Source organism: Anopheles arabiensis, chromosome 2, assembly GCF_016920715.1.
Source record: "Anopheles arabiensis isolate DONGOLA chromosome 2, AaraD3, whole genome shotgun sequence".
Lineage (NCBI taxonomy): Eukaryota > Metazoa > Arthropoda > Insecta > Diptera > Culicidae > Anopheles > Anopheles arabiensis.
In genome coordinates, this window is record NC_053517.1 from 43,936,678 (window position 1) to 43,956,096 (window position 19,419).

Sequence of the window (19,419 nt, forward strand, 5' to 3'; positions counted from 1 at the left end):
CATTGGTTTTAAAATAATCACCAATCATAACTATTTTAAGACAACTTGCTTCTTTACGCCCTTGATATCCTTGATCACCGACATATATAATTCATTCACTATGTCTGATGTCTTAATCGTCAGATCAAACGTTCTCGCTTTTCCTGTATGTTCCATCCTTTTTTGTGCTTCTAGTTTAAAATAGAGCGACAGAAATTCCCACCACATTTATGATTTGCGCCATGGTTCGATCCAATTAACACATTTTCCATTCTCTTTTACCACCCTTTTAAGCAAGGGTTTTTTGCATTTGCTCAGTTCATTAAAACATAGAAATAAAATAATGTGCTACCTCACTTACCTTGCAGCATACGGGAGTAAAGAAAACGCAAAAGGGCAAACGCAACGGACGGAAGGTATCTCATTACGTAAAATTAAGTAATAAATTGAGCATAGCAATACTTGGGATGTTTTCAGCCTCATAATTCCTTAAATAGTCACAGTCTGCCCTGTTCAAAACGGTCTAATGCTGTTGATTGTATTTTGGGTTCTATAGGATTGGGTCTTTAGAAACGCAACGTGTTTTCCGGCCATTTTTTCGTCACGTTGTATTTATTCCTTTATTTTATTTTTCCTGTTTCCCTTTTGCATTCTTGTGTTTCGCTCCCTTTATAAATATTCTGTCCCGTTGCTCACCGTCCTAATTGCTCATTGTTTTAATTATATCATCGCATCTTAAATTAACAGAAGAAATGGTAACAATTTGCTAGGGGGATGTAAGGAAATGTCATGTATTATTCATTTTTATTATTAATTTATTTTTTATTTTATTGAACATTTCACTGTGCATGTACTATGCGCATATACAGGGTCTATTGATGCGACATGTTTCAGTCGAATATACGACACTACAATTGCACATTAGCTCTCTGCAATGACTGCAATTAGTTTTGGCACAATCGAAAAACAAACAAAGAATAATCATGCTGCCTTTCATCCCCCCTTAAAATTATCCGTAAAGCAAATAAAAAAGGGTAAAAAATACTCCGGCCCGCTTGATTAATGGTTTGTTGCTGCCCTTTTTCCGGACGATGTGGTCAGTAATGGGAAAACTTCAGGGTTCTCCATATTATTTTCCAAACCCCCAAAAATTTGAAGCGAAGTGGAAAATTGTGGAGGTTGGGTTGATGAATATGCCCGTATTAAGGGTGGAAGTTTTCTATGTGCATGATGCTTCTGAAACTGCTTCCTGTTCGTAATGACAAAACTCGTTTTGCTAAAGAAACACAAAGGGGTTCGCTGGGTATTATTTTCGTAAATTTATTTAATGAAACAGGTCGTTTGGAGCACCTCCAATAGTATAATTATTCTATCAGACAAGCATATCCAGATGCGTTGTTTAATGTGTCGGAAGTGAATGCAATTTGTATTTTGCATTGGTGTAACTATGTTCATTTTTTTACCTTATGATTTGCATCGTTAATTATACTTAAAGTACCGTTGATTTGACAAATATCTACTTCTAATACTACATTTGAATCTGTCGAAATAGAAATATGTATAGCGAATACAGTCATCTTAGCATAAAAAATAACAAAGTTTCTAACCTGATAATTATTTATGTTTTATTCAGTAGGAACGGCTTCAGCCGTTCTGCATAATCCTGAAAATAATTATAATTGTTATGAATGTTGATTCTCGTAATAAATTATAAAAATGTATTTTTCAGCAAAGCATATAACCATTTAGGAACCATTTTAATTCTCTTGTGTATTCGCTCATTCATTTGTTTTCTATTTTATCGCTAATGGTCTGCGATTTATCCAATGTGGTAGGTAGATATTTTTTTTAATACAACAGTAAAGTTATTTTTAAGAACTGTCGTATGTATATGTATATTTCGCCAAGTAGTTTTAAAACATGTGTATTCCTATATATATATGTGCAAAAAGAATGTGAAAAAGAAGAAGAAACAAAAAGAAAAAGTAAATATGTGCTGAAAGAAGTAACGGATTAATACTTAACATGTAAAGAAATATGAGTAAAGTTATTTCTAAATCTACTTCTTCTTGAGTTATCTACCAAAAGTGTATAATATTTGTGCTTTTATTTTGTTTAAATGCTAAAACAATAATTCTTACTTACATACTCAATCTCAAATTTGTACTAAAAATTTTGTGCCCTAGACAATTCCATTAAAACTTTTCATTTTATGGATATGTGGGACGATACCTTGGTATAGACGCTTCCCGCTACAATTCTTTTCGTCCCTTTATCAAACTTAATACGCGAATTTTTTTCTAAATTTGAAATGCTGACATAACGTTGCTTCGTCAGCTTTACCGTCAGCACACGGGCAACCGATGACATTCACGCCATAACCGGATAATGACGTTCATCCCGTGGGTTTGTTTCAGCTGGTTGCCACTGCAATTACTGTAGCAGGAAGTGAAAATTTGTCCAAGCGATAAATTCCATCCTGTTTCTCGGCACAGAACGCGCTAGTTCACTGACTACAAGAAAAAAATATACAACAACTTCCCAACATGAATCGACAGCGGTTGCAACCGAAGGCTGCAGCTGTTGGGACGGTGATTTACACATCCCTTTTCGGCCAAGGCAACACGGTAACCAGCATTCTGTCGATGGCCTGTCAAGACTAACGACTACCATCTCGGTGGCACAACCGTTCTTCCATTTTGCTGATGGTTGCATAAACTTCCCTTAAATTGTCACCTAGCTACCAGCAAATTTTTCCACAAGCCCACTAAAATGCAACCCTTTTCCACCGTGGACATACCTTTAAAATGCACGTTGGTGAGAAAGAGATTTGGAGCATTCCAACATGGGTCCAACTGCCCAGCCTAAGCTGTGTGCAATCCGTGCGCTTTGCGGGAAATTGATGCACCCGTCCATGTCTGTACCCTATGGCCCGAAGGCACGTACACAGCCAGTACGTGTTGCTTGCCGTCATTCCGGGTTCTAGTATAAACGAATGGTACGTAGTTGTTGTTGCTGCTGCTGATGCTGCTGCTATTGCTGCCTAGGTCTAGCCACCGGAACGAATAGTGGGTGGAAAAGTGAAAAAGACCCGTATCGGAAAACGATGAGGTTTGAAAATCCTAACTCTGTACTCTCGGCCGCCTTAACTCATCTGACCTGCTTACAGGCAAACGATGAACCGAACAGGCTTCTAACACACAGGAGCGTATCGCTGTGCAGATTGTTGTGGAAAAGTGGGTAGCGGTAAATTGCTAGTTTAAAATACAAATCACGATTTCGAATGCGGTTGCTGCGTCTCTCGTTTCCGTTCCACTACTCACCGACTCTTAGTCTGATTTCATGTCGTAGTATGTGGCGCAAAACCAGTCCTCGGCAGTGCCTTCTCAGTCTGGCCGGAAGATCTCGACAAACACTCGTCCGGCTTTCGGTCAGAAGAGGAAAACAATCTGGTCTGTGTCCTGTCAGGTGTTATTTGCTGCAGTGTGAAACTATGTGTATGACTGACGTGGCTTGAAAACCTGTAAGGGAGGAACAGTGCCGGTCTTTGGAAAACGTTTTCCAACAACCCAAATGAGGATGACGATAGCCTCATTTCCGGCCGTAATTCAAAAAAGGTACATCTGAAACATAACCCTTCTCACTTGTCTTTAGCCTTTAAAAGCTTCCCATTTGAAGTTATGAATCTTTAAATAATAAAAGGATTTTACAACTGAAATTGCAAAAGCATCAAAGTTTCACTGCCTTGTTGGAGCACCAATGCACCAGATTTTACCGAACAAATTAGGAATATACAGAGTTTATTCGTGTGTGAATCGTATATATTCTGCACTCCCAATGAAAATAATGTCATACGATGGCAAATTATTGACATTTTGGCAGGTGCTGGCAACCTTATCCTGTTTCACATGCTGAGCTGGATGCTCTTTTCAGCTCGGTGTACATGTTCGAAGGTAATCTAATTGGATTACTAACCAGACGCCCCGATTCTTCCAGATTGCATTTAGGAAATGGCAGGAGATGATTCGTGTTTGTTCCTCCTGCTTTCTCACCAACAATAGGCTCACAAAGCCTTCAGTATCATGTTACAGCATGTTGCTGATAAAGCTGAATACATACGTGCATCGTTAATCTCGGACACTCGATACGGTCACGCGTATTGCATTAACTCTATCGAATGGAAATGTCCTTCGGGGTTATCTCTGTTGCAATCGCTTCCTCAAGCAGCTCGAGGCTATTAAACACCTAGATAACCTTTGGAAAGTACTACAGACAACATAACTTATATTGGCATGTAGTACAGTTTTTTTTTCATTTCACATAATATTTTTGGCTGAGTGATTAAGTGGCATGAAATATTGACAATTAGTTTTGCTACAATCAAAGGAAGTTCTTTCATAATCTCTTGCTCAATTTACCGTGTTGATATAAATTGCGGACAGCTTCAAACTCCGGACAATAAGTTTTTTTTTAAATTTCGTTATGTCCAGTTCCTGACCACGCCATATTTAAATTTTTCAAGGTTGTCATGATGTTCTAGAATCAATTAAAAATGTGTCTAGCCCCTGATGATGAATAAATAGTTACTGTCGGTCAGTGTATCACCAGAAGCATTCTTCTCAGTTTTGATTCAAACTGATTCCAAAGTAGTTTCGTCTATAACTCCCATTAATCTGATCCAAATTTATTGCAGAACATTTGAATCTTTTCTAGAGTTAGTTATCGTGAAAATAACAGTATTTTATTAAATTAAGTGTTATTTTTACTAAAACTCTTGATTCCGTCCGAAAATCGAAGCAAGATTTCAATTCTGGTTTAAATTCCTTAAAGCCGAAGTAAATTGTGATCGATTGGTCAAACATATTTTTTGACATTGCTTATTAACAATAAAACAACAATATTTGACTTCTGTCTTCAAACCAATGGCCTTGATGGCCGTACGGGGACAGTAGACATCCAGTCGGTCTAAGACGACACCAATACTCACAATTGGGTGTTCGGACCTTAAAAGAAGTTAAAAACTAAAAAAGCGTAGTGTGTATGAGAATGTGAAGATATTTTAGTAATATAGTAGTATATTATTATAGTCGATATTTTGAGGCTGTCCGCCAATTGAATCGAAACATCCGTAATTTAAAACATGATCTTAAAACTGTCCGGAATATGAATCAAAATATCGACCGGTGCAAACGACCCCCTTATTCGAGCCATGGGGTGCTTCGATTCCGCTTCAGGTCTGTTTGATTTCCATATTTGCTTGAATGATTTAGGTTCCCGACTACGCATTCACTACTCTCTATCCCTGCTTCCCCGCCATCCTATTCAATTACCTTGCCTTATATACAGCAATTGACTAATGTTAAGATATGTTGTGGAGTCATAGCAGACAACATTAATCAAATGAAGTAAATAAATGAACAAATTGTTTTGATTAAAAATTTATAATCAAATTGATTCAATAAACAACATTTCTCAACGAAAATAATTCAAATAAAAATAAAACTATTCATGCTAACATGAAAAAAAACACGACAATAACTAATTTTGGTAGCGAGCGCCAAACGGATTTCAGCGAGCGGAGTTTGTGCTGTCGCCATGAGAAAGATAACTGATTGCGACGCATAACTACACCAACTTAGAAAACTTAGTAATTGGTCTTCTAGGTGATTTATATAAAAAACGTTTCCATAGTTTGCTTTCTTAGTTTATTCCTCCCAGATCGATTATGTTGTTTGGTCCTGCGGCTATCTATAACTAATTTAAACAGGACGTTGAAAACAGGCCATTCATTGTTAACCATACAACTGAGTTTTTGAGTTTGATGCTTCAAACTCCTTCTCCATTCCAGAAAAAATGATTTCTTGAGAACCTGTTAGGGATGACGGTGATAATAAATTTAAAAAAATCAAATCCTCGATTTAACTGTATATCGCAGCGATTTTGATTTCTTAAAGACACCTTGAAGCAAAATCAACATTTTTTTATTTTTAATCGTTACACATATACTCCAATAACCAATTTTACCCCATCACATTATCCTTTCATGCCATGTATGAAAAAGATGAACAAAGATGTCTAGTTCAGCCAATCTTAAAAGTTGCGTGCGTGTTCGCATCTGTCGCATCTGTGCAATAAATACAGCATAGCTGGAGTACGCTTACCTGCTTTCCAGAAGAAAAGGCCAAGGGAAGGCTTTTTGCTCGAATGAAACTGGATAACCGATCTTGTTACGCTGTTACCGGTTGGTCTCGTACCAAAGGGAGCTCCTAATTTGCAGTCTGGCGGTGTCTTGCATCATTTCGGCAAAATTTATTCAACTAATTATCACATCATTTTCCCATCATCTACTACACTACATTTTCCTTAGCCTCAACGAGTTTCTCACGTTTTTCAAGAGGATAGAGAAGTTTTCCACCTCTTTGGGGAGCATTAACTGGTCCCGTCAAGGGACTTGTGGATGATGTGGATGATGGTATAAAGCTCGAGTAGATTTTCTGTAAGAAATTGCCATTGCAAAGTGTGAGCTTCTAGCAGTATCATTAACTGTATCCTCGTTATTAAGACCAAATGGTTATGCGAGAAAAGGAATAAATAAGAAAGTAAATCAATCAACACTTTTAAAAAGTTTGTATTATAACAAATTGAAGTATTATCAGTTTTGTTATGAGATGATGAGATGAGATGAGATAATAAATTGTCATAAGAAAAATTAATATAAAACCGACATCATGATTTGTTCAGTATGTTTAATCATCTACCATACATAATGAAACATAAAATATATCACTAAACAAGTGCTTGTTATTTTTTGGAGAACACTGCTTACAAAAAAATCATAAAGCCTTGTATTCCATGATGAAGGCATTGTCTCGTTAACCGTAAGTTAATGCCGCAATCTTTCAGGTCGTTCTCCTTTTACCCAGTTTGATGGGTTAGCTCCTGCACACTTCCTACTCGATGGTGGAACCAGTGATAGTCTCTGCAACATTTTGATCCTAAACTCGAGGTAAAGCCTGCGGCTGACACGGAGTTGCTTTACCCAGGGCGCTAAAAACCCATTTCGCGTGCGCCTTTCATGCCTTCCAGCAAGTTGGCAGCCACTTGGGGATTTCAAACGCAACATCACTAGATTTCGTTGTCTTTCCTTTTCCACACGCTTATTTCCTGCCACTGCTTTCCCGAGAGCTACCTCCTGCTTCCGGTATCATTCCGGTGGAAATACCGAATGAAAGTGAAATGGGGAAGTTATGTTGCGAATGACAGTGGCGCACCGCATCGTTTTTAAACTTATTATGACTAACGTCACTCGGTTGGATAGTATTTTCCCACCTTGCAGCGCATTCTCACTCTTTTTGTGGCCTTCCCTAGCATGGTATTATTTTATCCGTGCTAGACGTGCTTATCATAGACCTCAAATCTTTCAACCACCCATCTTCTGTTTTTTTTTATTCTACATTCTTGCTGATATTTTCCCAGTTGCTTTGGATCGTTTTTTAGCGGAATCATAAATAAGTGAAATGTTTAAATAACGATAATTTTGTGCTGCCATGACAGTTGGGTTTGATCAAATCTTCAGAGGTGTGCACAACAGACAATTTTTGTTCTTTTCCCGGCCAATTTATTCTAAGCGTATCTGTATGAGGGGAATTTATTTCACGACCACAATTTTACCGAAAATCGCACACATCTGTGACTCGCGTCTACGGTGGTTAATAAACTTACTCATCAGCTTTACTCTAGTCGCCTCTTTCGCAAGTCTTCCTTTTCCGAAGCATTTCCTATGGGAGAATGTTGGAAATGAATACCTGGTAAAAGGACATATTTTAAAACCAGTGTTTGTCTGCCTGTTGAGAATTAAGATGCCCCAAGCGACAGTGTGCTGGATGTTACAAAGCTATTTGCTACTGTACATGATTCTAAGAAAAGCATTAAATGATTTATGTTAGCTATTAAATATGAAATGCTAAGCTGCGTAGTTTCATTATACGAAGCACAATATCACACAGTGGGTAGTACATCGGTTCAAGAATTCTACAAATCCTGACTTATATATGCTCTAATAAAATTTCTAGAAACAGAGAACTTGAACATCGTAATTGTATTATGAAAAATTAAGCACATTGTATTATTTTTGTATTTTCTTTAATTTATTGAAACTAGATTGTCATGCCATCATGATTTCAGCATAAACAGTAAAACCGATTAACTGCTATTTGCAGCTAAATCTTTTCTCATCGTGAGCAGTGGCTCAATTTTTCACTTTTGAATTTCGAGCATATCGTTTTGTCATTATCATGCTAGACAAAAATTAGTGATTTAAGAGATGATTAATGTCACACAGCAAATGTCTACATATTACACTGCTGCACGAGAGGAGTAAATACATAAATTTGGTATGACTCAACACTTGTAATTACAATGCTCATTCGTGGTTATAAAGTAAGCGAAAAGTTGGTTTGATTGATTTTTTTTTCGTTCCATTCTGAACCTCCAAATATTTCGATTTAATGAAATAAACCACATTACCATATTATAAGGCTTATTCTATCCTGATTTAGATTCCAGTCGAATTCCAGTTGAACTCAAAAAAGGATCTAATATCAAACAAATTTCAGTTTTCTACACAAAATGTTCAACAACACAACGGTAATGCATCGAAGAAAAGAATACCCTTGTTTGTAGGAACTATGAAACTAATCGCTCCTTAAGTCCAGTAATCAGATATAAAACCTATTCTCAGAGCTCTGCAATGTACAATCACTAAGCACGTCCACAAAAAACGGAAACTAAAAGGACAGGTGAAAGAACCGACCAGCCAACTTTACACAAATGTTAGAGTGGCCCAGTACTGAAAAGTTGTCCGGCAATATCAGAAAAAACAACAACGACAGGGTCGCCGCAGCAGTACGAAACTACGTTAATTTTAAAGAAAAACTTTTTCCTCTTACTAACACTTCTGAATAGGCGGGATTTACCTATATGTTTTGCTTGTGGACATTACCATGCTCTACTACAATTGTTGCATCGTTTCATTGTCTCTGGACAAGAGATGCCTTACCTGTGTTGGTCGAAATTCTATGCAGGTAAACCATTTACATTCAGGCATTTTCTGCTAGTTTTTACTCACTGCTACACGTTAACCGCAAATAACTTCAACATTACTTAGCCACTTTCCTGACAACTATTAATGGCAAATGTTGTATAGAGCAACATCTTTCGTGCAACAAAATCTTCCATCGTTTAAAAGGCGTACTTCGAGGTAGCTGCAGTCAAACTAGACATCCTACGCGTTGGTATGGTGAGACTGCTTCACTACCCGATACAGCGTTCAAATGCTAGTAAATAGCATAAATTTCTCGTATGTATGTACCATTATATGAGCACTGCATGGGGATGTTCAAGCTATTATTGCCCAGCAATACCAAAACCCTTCCCTAACACGACACGCAATGATTATCATGATGCAGCTGATGATCATGTAGCTAGCCGAAGAATGTCGGTAAACAGTAGTGGACCTGCCGTTGCCATAAGGTACATTACTTTTTCCTCACCCCATTTTTCTTCAAGACACTACTGGAACTTTACCTGTACATGCTTCGAGAACAATGTACTCTAGTATCCCGCACCATTTGAGTTTCCATCTGATAGATGTTACGTTTAATCCCTCCAGTGTAGCTGCCAGTGAGCATACAGTTTGGCGTTTTTTGCGTGGCCCACCTCCTTGTGGCTTGTTTTGTTTAGTTACTATAGGACTGGTAAACTAAAGAAAGATAGTGGTTTTGCAACTCGTTCTTGTTTTACATATAGTGTATCCAATTTGTATTAGCAAGTTTACAATAAGTGCTACAAAATGCACCATTATTATGCGATACATCACTTTACATTTCACGTTATGCCAGTTGCTTCAACTTTTATAGACTGTTAATGATGATATATGTAAATTGCTTACCTCAGACGATATAGAAGTACTCTCGCTTCAATTTCAATGGTTTTGTTTTAATGCAGTATCATAAGGAAAACTTTACGATCAATAAATATAATGCAATTTACCGGTTATGTCAATAAGCATAATTGGCATCCGTTTACATACTTACTTACTTTCTTTCTTACTAATCCGTTTGTAATTTATTTTGACAAATGAAAACAGTTTTAAAGAGAAAACAATATACCACTACAAAGAGTAGCATGATAAAAATAACAACATGGTGATCGAAGAAATCTACCACTACATTCTCACTTGTTTAGAAGGCTACATTCAAATTATTCGAAAATATGTCTCTGATGCTCATGATCTGTAACCCACAAACAATATTACTCCAGTTAGCGAATATAAATATAAATTAACTAACGTGTTTTACCGCGCCGCACGCCTGATTTTTAGTGTCATTTCTTCTTCAATGAAGTTTTCGGAACAATCCTGTTGAGTTACAAGCTTCATCCGTCGATGGTGCGTTTTGTCAGCTTACGGTAACGATAAAACTACCACGCGCTTCAAGCAACAGCTTTACGAGGGCGAACTTCGTTCCATAAATCTCCGAAGCGTGCTTTTGTTATTCAATTATGCACGATAAGAGCCTCTCCAAAATAATCTCACCTTGGCAAGACCATCGATGAAACAGGTCGTACAAACAAATGGCACTCGAACGGCGCGGGCTGTTTATTTACCATTCATTGCAGTTTAACGATGACCACCTGAATTGATTACAGTTTTATTCCAAAGAATAGCTCCATCACGAATTTTGCTAACATCCCTTAACTTAACAATTGCAGAGGCGAGCCGATAATCAAACGTATTCTTTGATTTCCTAGCACGTGAACAAGCCACCAGGCGTCTCCATTGTTTTATATTTCCTTTTTTGTTTTGTGAAAGTCAACCGTCTTTATAAGGTATTGTATTAACTTTTTTGTTTTTACTGTTTCATTTCAGATACCATTTGACCGTGTGGAAAAGTTTCATATTCATCACCCATTGTTATATTAGTGACATTATGCCGAAACATACGAAATTAGTGATTGTAGCAGTTGTGTAGCATTGTGAATGTAGTCAATTAGTAGAAGAGAATTACAAGTTATTCAACGTTTTCATAGTGTTCTGAAGCTGTTGCATCACCATTCTACCCAAGGCGAGAACAATAAGGTGACCGAGGAGATGAGTACATCCTGGCGATCAGTGGTAATCCTAGCAATACTATGGCGATTCTTCTACGACAGAAATCTTTTGGCACACTGTTGTCCCGTGGAGTGTATCTGTCTCTCACAAACACAGGTAACTTTGAGCTAAATTGTTTTTTAGTATTATAAGAATAGCTTAGTTACGATTGTATAAACCTTTAAATAACCTTTTTACCTATTTTTCTGATTAAATAAAAATCAGACCAGAAGCGAACTCAAGAAGTAGTGTGAGATCGTAGTAAAGTAGTAAAACGAAATGTAAAATAAAATGCAGTATGTATCCGGGCTAAACAAAACAAAACGTAGAACAGGTGCTGTTAACTTCATATGTTAATATGTATGCTTTTTTTAGCCGGTCTGATGGTACAGTCGTCAACTCGCACGACTTAACAACATGCCCGTCATGGGTTCAAGCCCGAAATAGACCGTGCCGCCATACGTAGGACTGACTATCCTGCTATGGGGGTAATCCAAAAAAAAAGTCACTGAAAGCCAACCCTCACAAGTAGTAGTACAAGGCAGGTCTTGACCGACAACGGTTGATGAGTCAAAAAAATAATGCTTTTCTTAACCAAACCCTACTCCGAAACGATTGTTTCCCTCATTTTGGCTGCAATTGGTGATCTTGCATTTTCTATTCTGTCTTTGGGAGTGATGTTCTAATTCTATCCTGCCTTTCAATCTTTTTCGGTTTTTTTCTCTAACAAATACCCTTCATATTTATCTAACTGTTATAGGTCTAACCTTTAGCCCTTTCGTGCAATGTTTCCGTTCCTATATGACTAGCCTTTCATTTTTTTTTCCATACGAAAGGATACACCTAAATGGCGATAGGTTGACCCATGTCTTTGTCTCTTGACATTCCATATCCTCCCGAATGTCATAATTAGAAAGTTGATTCACTTATCTAATCCCAGAAATGCTGGTTATGCCGTTCAATGTGGACACTAATAGTGTGAGTCAATGGGTTTTTATGTCACATGTCGACTATGTGTTTTTGTGTGAACGTGTAGAAGTGGGACTAATGCCTCAAATGTTGGACAGCAGCCCCAACTATTTCTTCACTGCATCAGGAGCTTTATTCTTCAGTTGACAATTTGCAGTGTAGTATAAAAAAAACAAGAACGGAGCTTTCGTTCGAAATCCAAAATGCGCTATGAACTGAAATTATCTTATGTTTCCATAATATTCATCCATCTTCAAAATCCAGATTTTTACCTTTGCTTATATTCTCCGGACGCATCTTCTGGTTAGTAAAATTCCACTTAAACAAATTAATAACCATGATGATGGTGACACATCTGGGTCAGTGGTGAATCCACATAGGATTGAGATTTTGCGAAAAATAAACTGTGGTTGCAATTTTCCATCGAGCAGATGTTTGAGAAATCAATAACAAAACAAGGGCGTCGATAAATGAGATTGTAACAGTGATGCGACTGCCATGTGACAAGCAAATGTTGAGTAAAGTTTGTGTAAAAGATAGAAAAAGAAAGCTAACAATCCATAAACAAAACCATCTTCATAACCAGATAGTTATAGAGCAACGCCAATTCCATCACCAACATTCAAATCAAGTTCGTTTTAGGATTGACATATTCTCAAAGCTGCATACAATACATGATACAGTGCATATCGATATGCAACAAATAATGGGAATTTTAAGGAGCACGAGCTCCATGACAACGCTTGTTGCACTTTTTGAGCACGTCAATCTTTCTCACTAACGACATTCCTGATTTGTTTTCTTTCATTTTTTCTCAAACTTTTCTTTCCAACCTTTCTTCTAGGTGATGTGCAACACCGGTGCGCTGCGTGAGATACCATTGAAAGCCATCCCTGTCACGGTAGAGCAACTGTCACTCACAAAAAACTACTTCCCAATCATCAAAAGTGATGCTTTCGGTGGGTTATGAGCGCTACGTAAGCTGTCACTCGACGGCAATAACATCACCACTATTAAACCATTTGCTTTCCGTGGTTTACCACGGCTACGAGATCTCTCGATCCAGCATACACCTTTGGCAACGGTTGCATCATTTGCCTTTGCCGGGCTGCAGAACGTCTCGCAGATACAGCTGTCACACAACAAAATCCTACGCATCGAAGGGTACGCATTTGCCGGGGCCGTCAACATTCGACAGATACATCTCGCCGACAACCCAACCGTAACGATCGAGACGAACGCATTCTCCAGCCTTAGCAACGTCGATCGACTCATCCTACCGTCGGGTATACGTGTGATCGAGCCGGACGCTTTCTACGGGCTCGAAACGGTTGGCTATCTGAAGCTTTCTTTCATGGATCTTGCCTCCCTGGAGCCGTACACATTCCGGGGCCTGACGCACGTCAAACTGCTCTCCCTGCAAGAATCTGATCTAGGTATCATACGAGCTGGCGCCTTTGAGGGTCTTGTGCAAGTAGAGCTGCTCAACATACTCAACAACAAAATTGACGCCATTCAGGAGCTCAACATTACTGCGGCCAATAGAATCAGGGTGCTTCGGATACAGGGTAACCATCTGCTCGAAACTCCCGAAAGTGGCTCAATCGTGCTTGAGGGCATCGATACACTGCATGTAAATAGTAACTACTTTCCGTGCGGATGTCACATCCACACGCTCCTAGATAGTCCCCTCGCAAACGGTAGCTACTCATCGCGCGATGGTGCACCTACAGGTGACTTTCTCTCCAAGAACTACTGCATCTCCCCGCTCGAGGTGAACGGGATGCCAATGAGCTCAATCGATCTATACTCGATCGGGCGTTGCTTGGAGCAAGTGACGCGAGAAAATCTCGAGGCCACCAACTCAGCCACACCGACCGTGCGCCAAGGACAATCGTGGCACTGGTGGCAGCAGTGGAGAAAAGAACAAACTCGGCGTACTCGTGAGAAGACACTCATTTCGGCCGTGTCGTCGGCTGTGCGGTTTCTGGCGGCATCACCTTTTACATCGATGTTGTTTGTTGGATGCTTGCAAAGTGCAAGTGTAAAAATGAGTTGAACTTAAACAATCCATGTAAATTGATGAGGCCAATAGAAATGCAACGTTGAAACCACAACTGTTCAGTTTAGTATTTATACCGGCAGAATTCTGAGATACGCTTCTTGAATGTCGGATTATTGCTTGTTTGACAATATGTAAGGTATTAAATATTTTCTCAACGAAATTGTGAAAGTGTAAAGGCTATGAAAAAAACATCCTTTTTTTATTCAGTGAATAACTTTCGTCGGTATAGTCGTCGGTAGTATATAAAGGTTTTGTTGTATCCGCAGAGAGAATGTATTTGCTACATCTAAACGAGATTTGTACTGACGACTAGCATGGCCGTATACTTGACCGAGAGGACAGTTAGGTTGTCAATTACCAGCATGCTATTCTACAAAATTAAACCATACATACCCCTCAAACAACCACATTTTAACACTCACCCTCCCTCACCGTTGCAGACTCTTTAACGGTTAAAATTAGGTTTCAATTAAAGCGGACGTCAACCACAGCAACAGCATTATATGAACTTTGCGGTTTTTTTTTGTGCGTAACTTTTATTACGTGGTTTGACGTGTTATGCCTCGTACTACATTGAATGTCTCTTTTTGCATAACAATCAATGCAAAATGCAATATGATGTAAACCTCAAAACGCTTCAATCAAAATCGTTTATGTTAGCGGTTAACCGTTGGTTAACCGTAATAAATAATGCAACACCTGTGATGATCCTTTCGTATCATTATTATCTTCTATTCCATTGACAGCCTCATTGAGTATTTTTCTTCCATCAAATGAATCCCCTGATTCCCTTTTTTGTTTTATCGTTTGGACTGCTGAAAAAAGTCTGTTAAATGTAATAAGCTAATATTTTCTAATTAGTTCTAATAAGAAGACCCACATGCACTGTGGAAGTGCATTGGTACTCAAAATATGTTCATTTACTCAGCAAACAAACGTTCCAAGAGCGCTAAATGCTGTGTATTGATCCTGTTAGAAGTATCGCTAGCAAAAGGAATAAGTTTGGAAAAGAAAACCACGAGTTTTCCAGCCTCAAGACAACAATCCTTTGTTCGGTATTAATTTCATCATTGAAATCATCGTCAACATAAACAACAAAACCTGCAAAACTAGGAATGCTGCTTGAATACTGTTGCTTGCTTGCAATACTGTTCTTCGAGCCCTAACTGACCTACATTATCATCACTATCATCATCATCGGCATCATGCATATGGGTATTGGATCTTTTTACGACCAACACTGGATGCACATTTCTCTGCTGGTTAGCGTATACACCCGGACAAAAAATATACAGATAAAACACAGGAAGCGGGGCTTCAAAAAGATTTTGCTACTCGTTGAATAAATTTGTTTTGCTGCAGTTTTCCTGTGGTTTCTTACTCCACAGTTTATGTTGCTGTGAGGTTGTTTAAAACTGACCACCACAAATTCGTTATGCCGTGGTAGTACAGCAATTTTCTACGACGCTTGGTTGAAGGCATACAACTATGTGTTTCAAACAAACGCGACACAAAATATAATATCTGAATATGCCTTTGGTATGTTCTTACATGGCTAATGTTGGCTAATTCTATTATGAATAAGTTGAACCAATTATTACGGTTTTTATCATCATACATTCAACCTTATTTCTGTAAATCTGTAAAGGATATTTTCACACCAATTGAATTTTTACGCAATTAAGAAATACCTTGGAATTGCTTATATGATGCACAGATGATCAACTAATGGGTTAAAATATTTAATAACACTAAGTTTAACATAATTAAAAAGTTTATCTTTGACCAGTACATAATACAACCGCATTGATTTGTGACAATTTTCCTGGACAACATTCAGTAAAACGCCACACCTCCATCAGTCAAAATTTGGATTGCTTTTTTACGTCCGTTGTATGTGTCGTTCCATCCATGAAGTTTCCAATTTGACAGTCAAAATATCTGCTACATACATTTGCTTCCTATAAATCATTCAATGTATGACTCTTCTCACCATCTGACTGAATAGTCACACTTACAGTTTACTCGGTTTATTTTTTGTAGTGGCAGTGCAAAATGCAGCTCTTTGAAAGCTGAAACTAGATTTCTGCATCCTTTAGTTTTGTATCAGTTGTCAATTAGCTAGATGTAAGCCCTGCGGCATACCAGTTGGTTGAACATTATTTTATCCTCCAACGTTCCATTCGTTCTGCTTCAATACGGGCGTGGTTTTGGGAACAGTACTGTTTAATAATAATGTTAAATTAACGAATAGCTATGTTAATACAAGCGTTGCATTTTAGTAACTCTATCTCTTCGACTGTAGGCTTATCGCAACCATCGATTTAAAAGTAAGCATTGTAGTGTTTCAACCGTAAGAATAATATGTTTGTAAATACTACGACGTAAGGCACTAGCATAAATGTAGCTGATTAAAACAATACAAGCAAACAGATAAAAGACAGCGTAGCCAGGTGATTACATAAAAATCATCAATTTATATGGATTGGTAATCCATTTCAGTAACATATACGTTATCATACCATAAACAATAAATGCCTGGTTAAAAAACAATTACACACACTGCCAATGCTATTTTGAGAAATATTTTAAGCATCCTATGATCCACTATTCAAATACGCATACACAAAGTTTTCTGGGTTTTCGAAAACACATTTTAATTTGAACAGCGCTATTCAATGCTAGTATGCTCACGAACATATTTAACAACTAACAAATATGTTGAACAACATATCGCTAGTGGTAAATGAAGCAGTTCTGATTCCAAACTCATCAGGAAAACCTGAATAACATCTTTTCTCATATTCATTGAAGCGTGATTAATTCACATAATATTGATTTTCTATACTTTTTTTCATTATTTGTAATTATTTATTATTTCAAATACTCATATTATTTTCATTATGAAAGTCTTCGGAAATCTACCAGCTTTTGCTTGCCTTATACTTGTATACCTAAACCATAAAACTTATCGCTGCTGAGCATGTAGAAGCTTTATAAACGATGAGTTTAAAAAAAGTTCAATTAACGCCTGATTTAACCACATATTGAAATTCCCAAGGAATAAAAAAAACAAAAACTTTGCTGGAATACGCTGCTTGTCGAATGGTAGAAGCTTTTAAATCATTGAATGTTAGGTTTCAATTTGCAATTAAGCCCTGAACTTCCCTAAACTTATTAGAACATGAAATGGTTTAATGTGTACACACCACAAACATTGGTTGGCACAACCAAACTTTTATTGGTTTGCATAACTGACTTTTTTTTGTTCGATTCATCGCCATTGTTTAGGGCAATTATCTTCGGAGGGATAATTGATCCATTCGCTGTCCTAACATAATGAGAAAGTTTTTGATATATTTGTTTCTATTAAAACAATGTTTTTTTGCTGCCTGTTTACATAGCATGTCACTAGTCGTGTACTCCTAATAATTACCCTAATCCTCCCTAATAATTACCAAGTATTTGTTATTATTAAACACGTTATAAAATTAATTCACACTATGTTTAATAACATTTACATCAGTGGCATCCGTTGTATTCTACTCTATTATAATATCTTCAATTATTTAATGATTTATTTTTGTTCTATTGAAGTTTTTTTTTGCTTGGTCTATGTATATAAGATATATACGAAAAACTAATTGAGTTCTCTAGTGTCTTTTCATTAATTAGCTTAGCTATCTATTAGTTAGCTTGAGTAAGAACGATTCATTTCAATGACTTTTCAAACAGGATACTATGAATAGGTTCATCTACAATCTATAGATAACTAACAAATAATTCTTATTGAGCTTTTTATGGATTGCAAATTGATTTTCATATGTTTAATTTTTATGAAAACATATACAAAAAATGAGCACCAATTTATAAAAACCATGGGAAATCCCAGTAAATCGGGTAAAATTTTTAGACTACAGGGACTAAATGAAAATTCTATAGGATCACTAACAACACAAAATAGGAAGATAATGCACTCATTCTAAATTGCATAAAAAGTGGGCAGTAAAAAATATGCTATGTAACATCAATTGAATGAAAATATAAAAATTTCATCTGAACAGAAACATAATTTACATTCAAAGAATGCATCTCACAATGACGTAAGCCTTGTATTGCTACGCATCGTAAATCCACATGACATTAAACGCGTCAAACAACAGACCAAATTGTTTTTGAGATTAAACTTCAACAAAATGTGTAATGTCTACAGTAGTTTAATGCTTCCGGCAAAAAAGATGTATGTATGTGTCTGAGAGTCTCAGAAACAGGAAATAAAATGAACTCTTGTTGTTGACTGCGCAAAGTTAATTCAACTTATTATCATTACAGAAAAGGCAGCTGAAACTTGCTACATAATTATGCATTACGATCCAAACCATGTAATGCAATTCGAAAACCATTCCTTTTTTAAAAACAAATCGTTGCTATCATCTGTCTGCCAAGGTTATTCATAAACGATATATTAAATTAATATACAAGCTGTTTTTGTGAAATGATGATGAATAATAAGCTCAAACGCTTTACATATTCCCGTGTACATTTACAAGTAAAAACTACGCTGATGTGGATTATTTTGCTATAATTATTTAAGTTCCTAGAGCCTTAAGTGAAAATAGAAAATGTTTTTATTGATATAATTTTGTTGGCTGTATATTTTTGTTGAAAAAGAATAATAATTTAAATTAATCCACATCTTATCAGCAAGTCAGCATATCAGCAAAGAAACTCAAACGCTCAATAATTACTATACGATACGAAAGAAAAACAATTAGCCGTAAACAAATCGAACGAAAAACTAACAACAAATAAATACAAATTTAAAAGAAACTCAATACAAAAACATGCCAATGTGTAAACCTTTAGCAAAGCGAACTGAATTTGTTAATTTATACCATACCAAATGGTAGAACAAATTAAAATGTAAGAGTTACTCATAATCACCACGATGAATAAATCAATGTAAATGTGCCATATGGTTGTAGTTAAATAAAAACAAGTTTTGTAAGAAAATCTGTCAGAGTTACATAATGTTCTTTTCTTTTTTTCTATTTACTTGTCTTTTTACTCTTGATTGACTAAAATAAAGGTAGGTTTTTAAAGTCATTGTTTTGGTATTTATTTAAAGTTCCTATTATATCTCTAAAAGAAACTCTAGCCATCAATTTAAAGTGGTGCCAAATGTTGACATGTCTCTATCAAAATCTGACTGTTAAAAAAAAAATTGTGAAAAGGTAATAATTGGCTGAAGTGCATG

The 19,419-nt window shown here is 36.9% G+C and overlaps 1 protein-coding gene across 1 annotated transcript in view; it reads left to right on the forward strand.

The window, feature by feature from the left end:
* LOC120896550 (leucine-rich repeat and immunoglobulin-like domain-containing nogo receptor-interacting protein 1) overlaps positions 1-18,815 on the forward strand; it is a 52,558-nt gene extending 33,743 nt beyond the window's left edge. Inside the window, 2 exon segments of the mRNA XM_040300741.1 lie at positions 10,907-11,245; positions 12,942-18,815. Coding sequence (XP_040156675.1) covers positions 11,129-11,245; positions 12,942-14,156 — 1,332 coding nt within the window. The 5' untranslated portion in view covers positions 10,907-11,128 and the 3' untranslated portion in view covers positions 14,157-18,815.
* Positions 18,816-19,419: the final 604 nt, after the last annotated feature.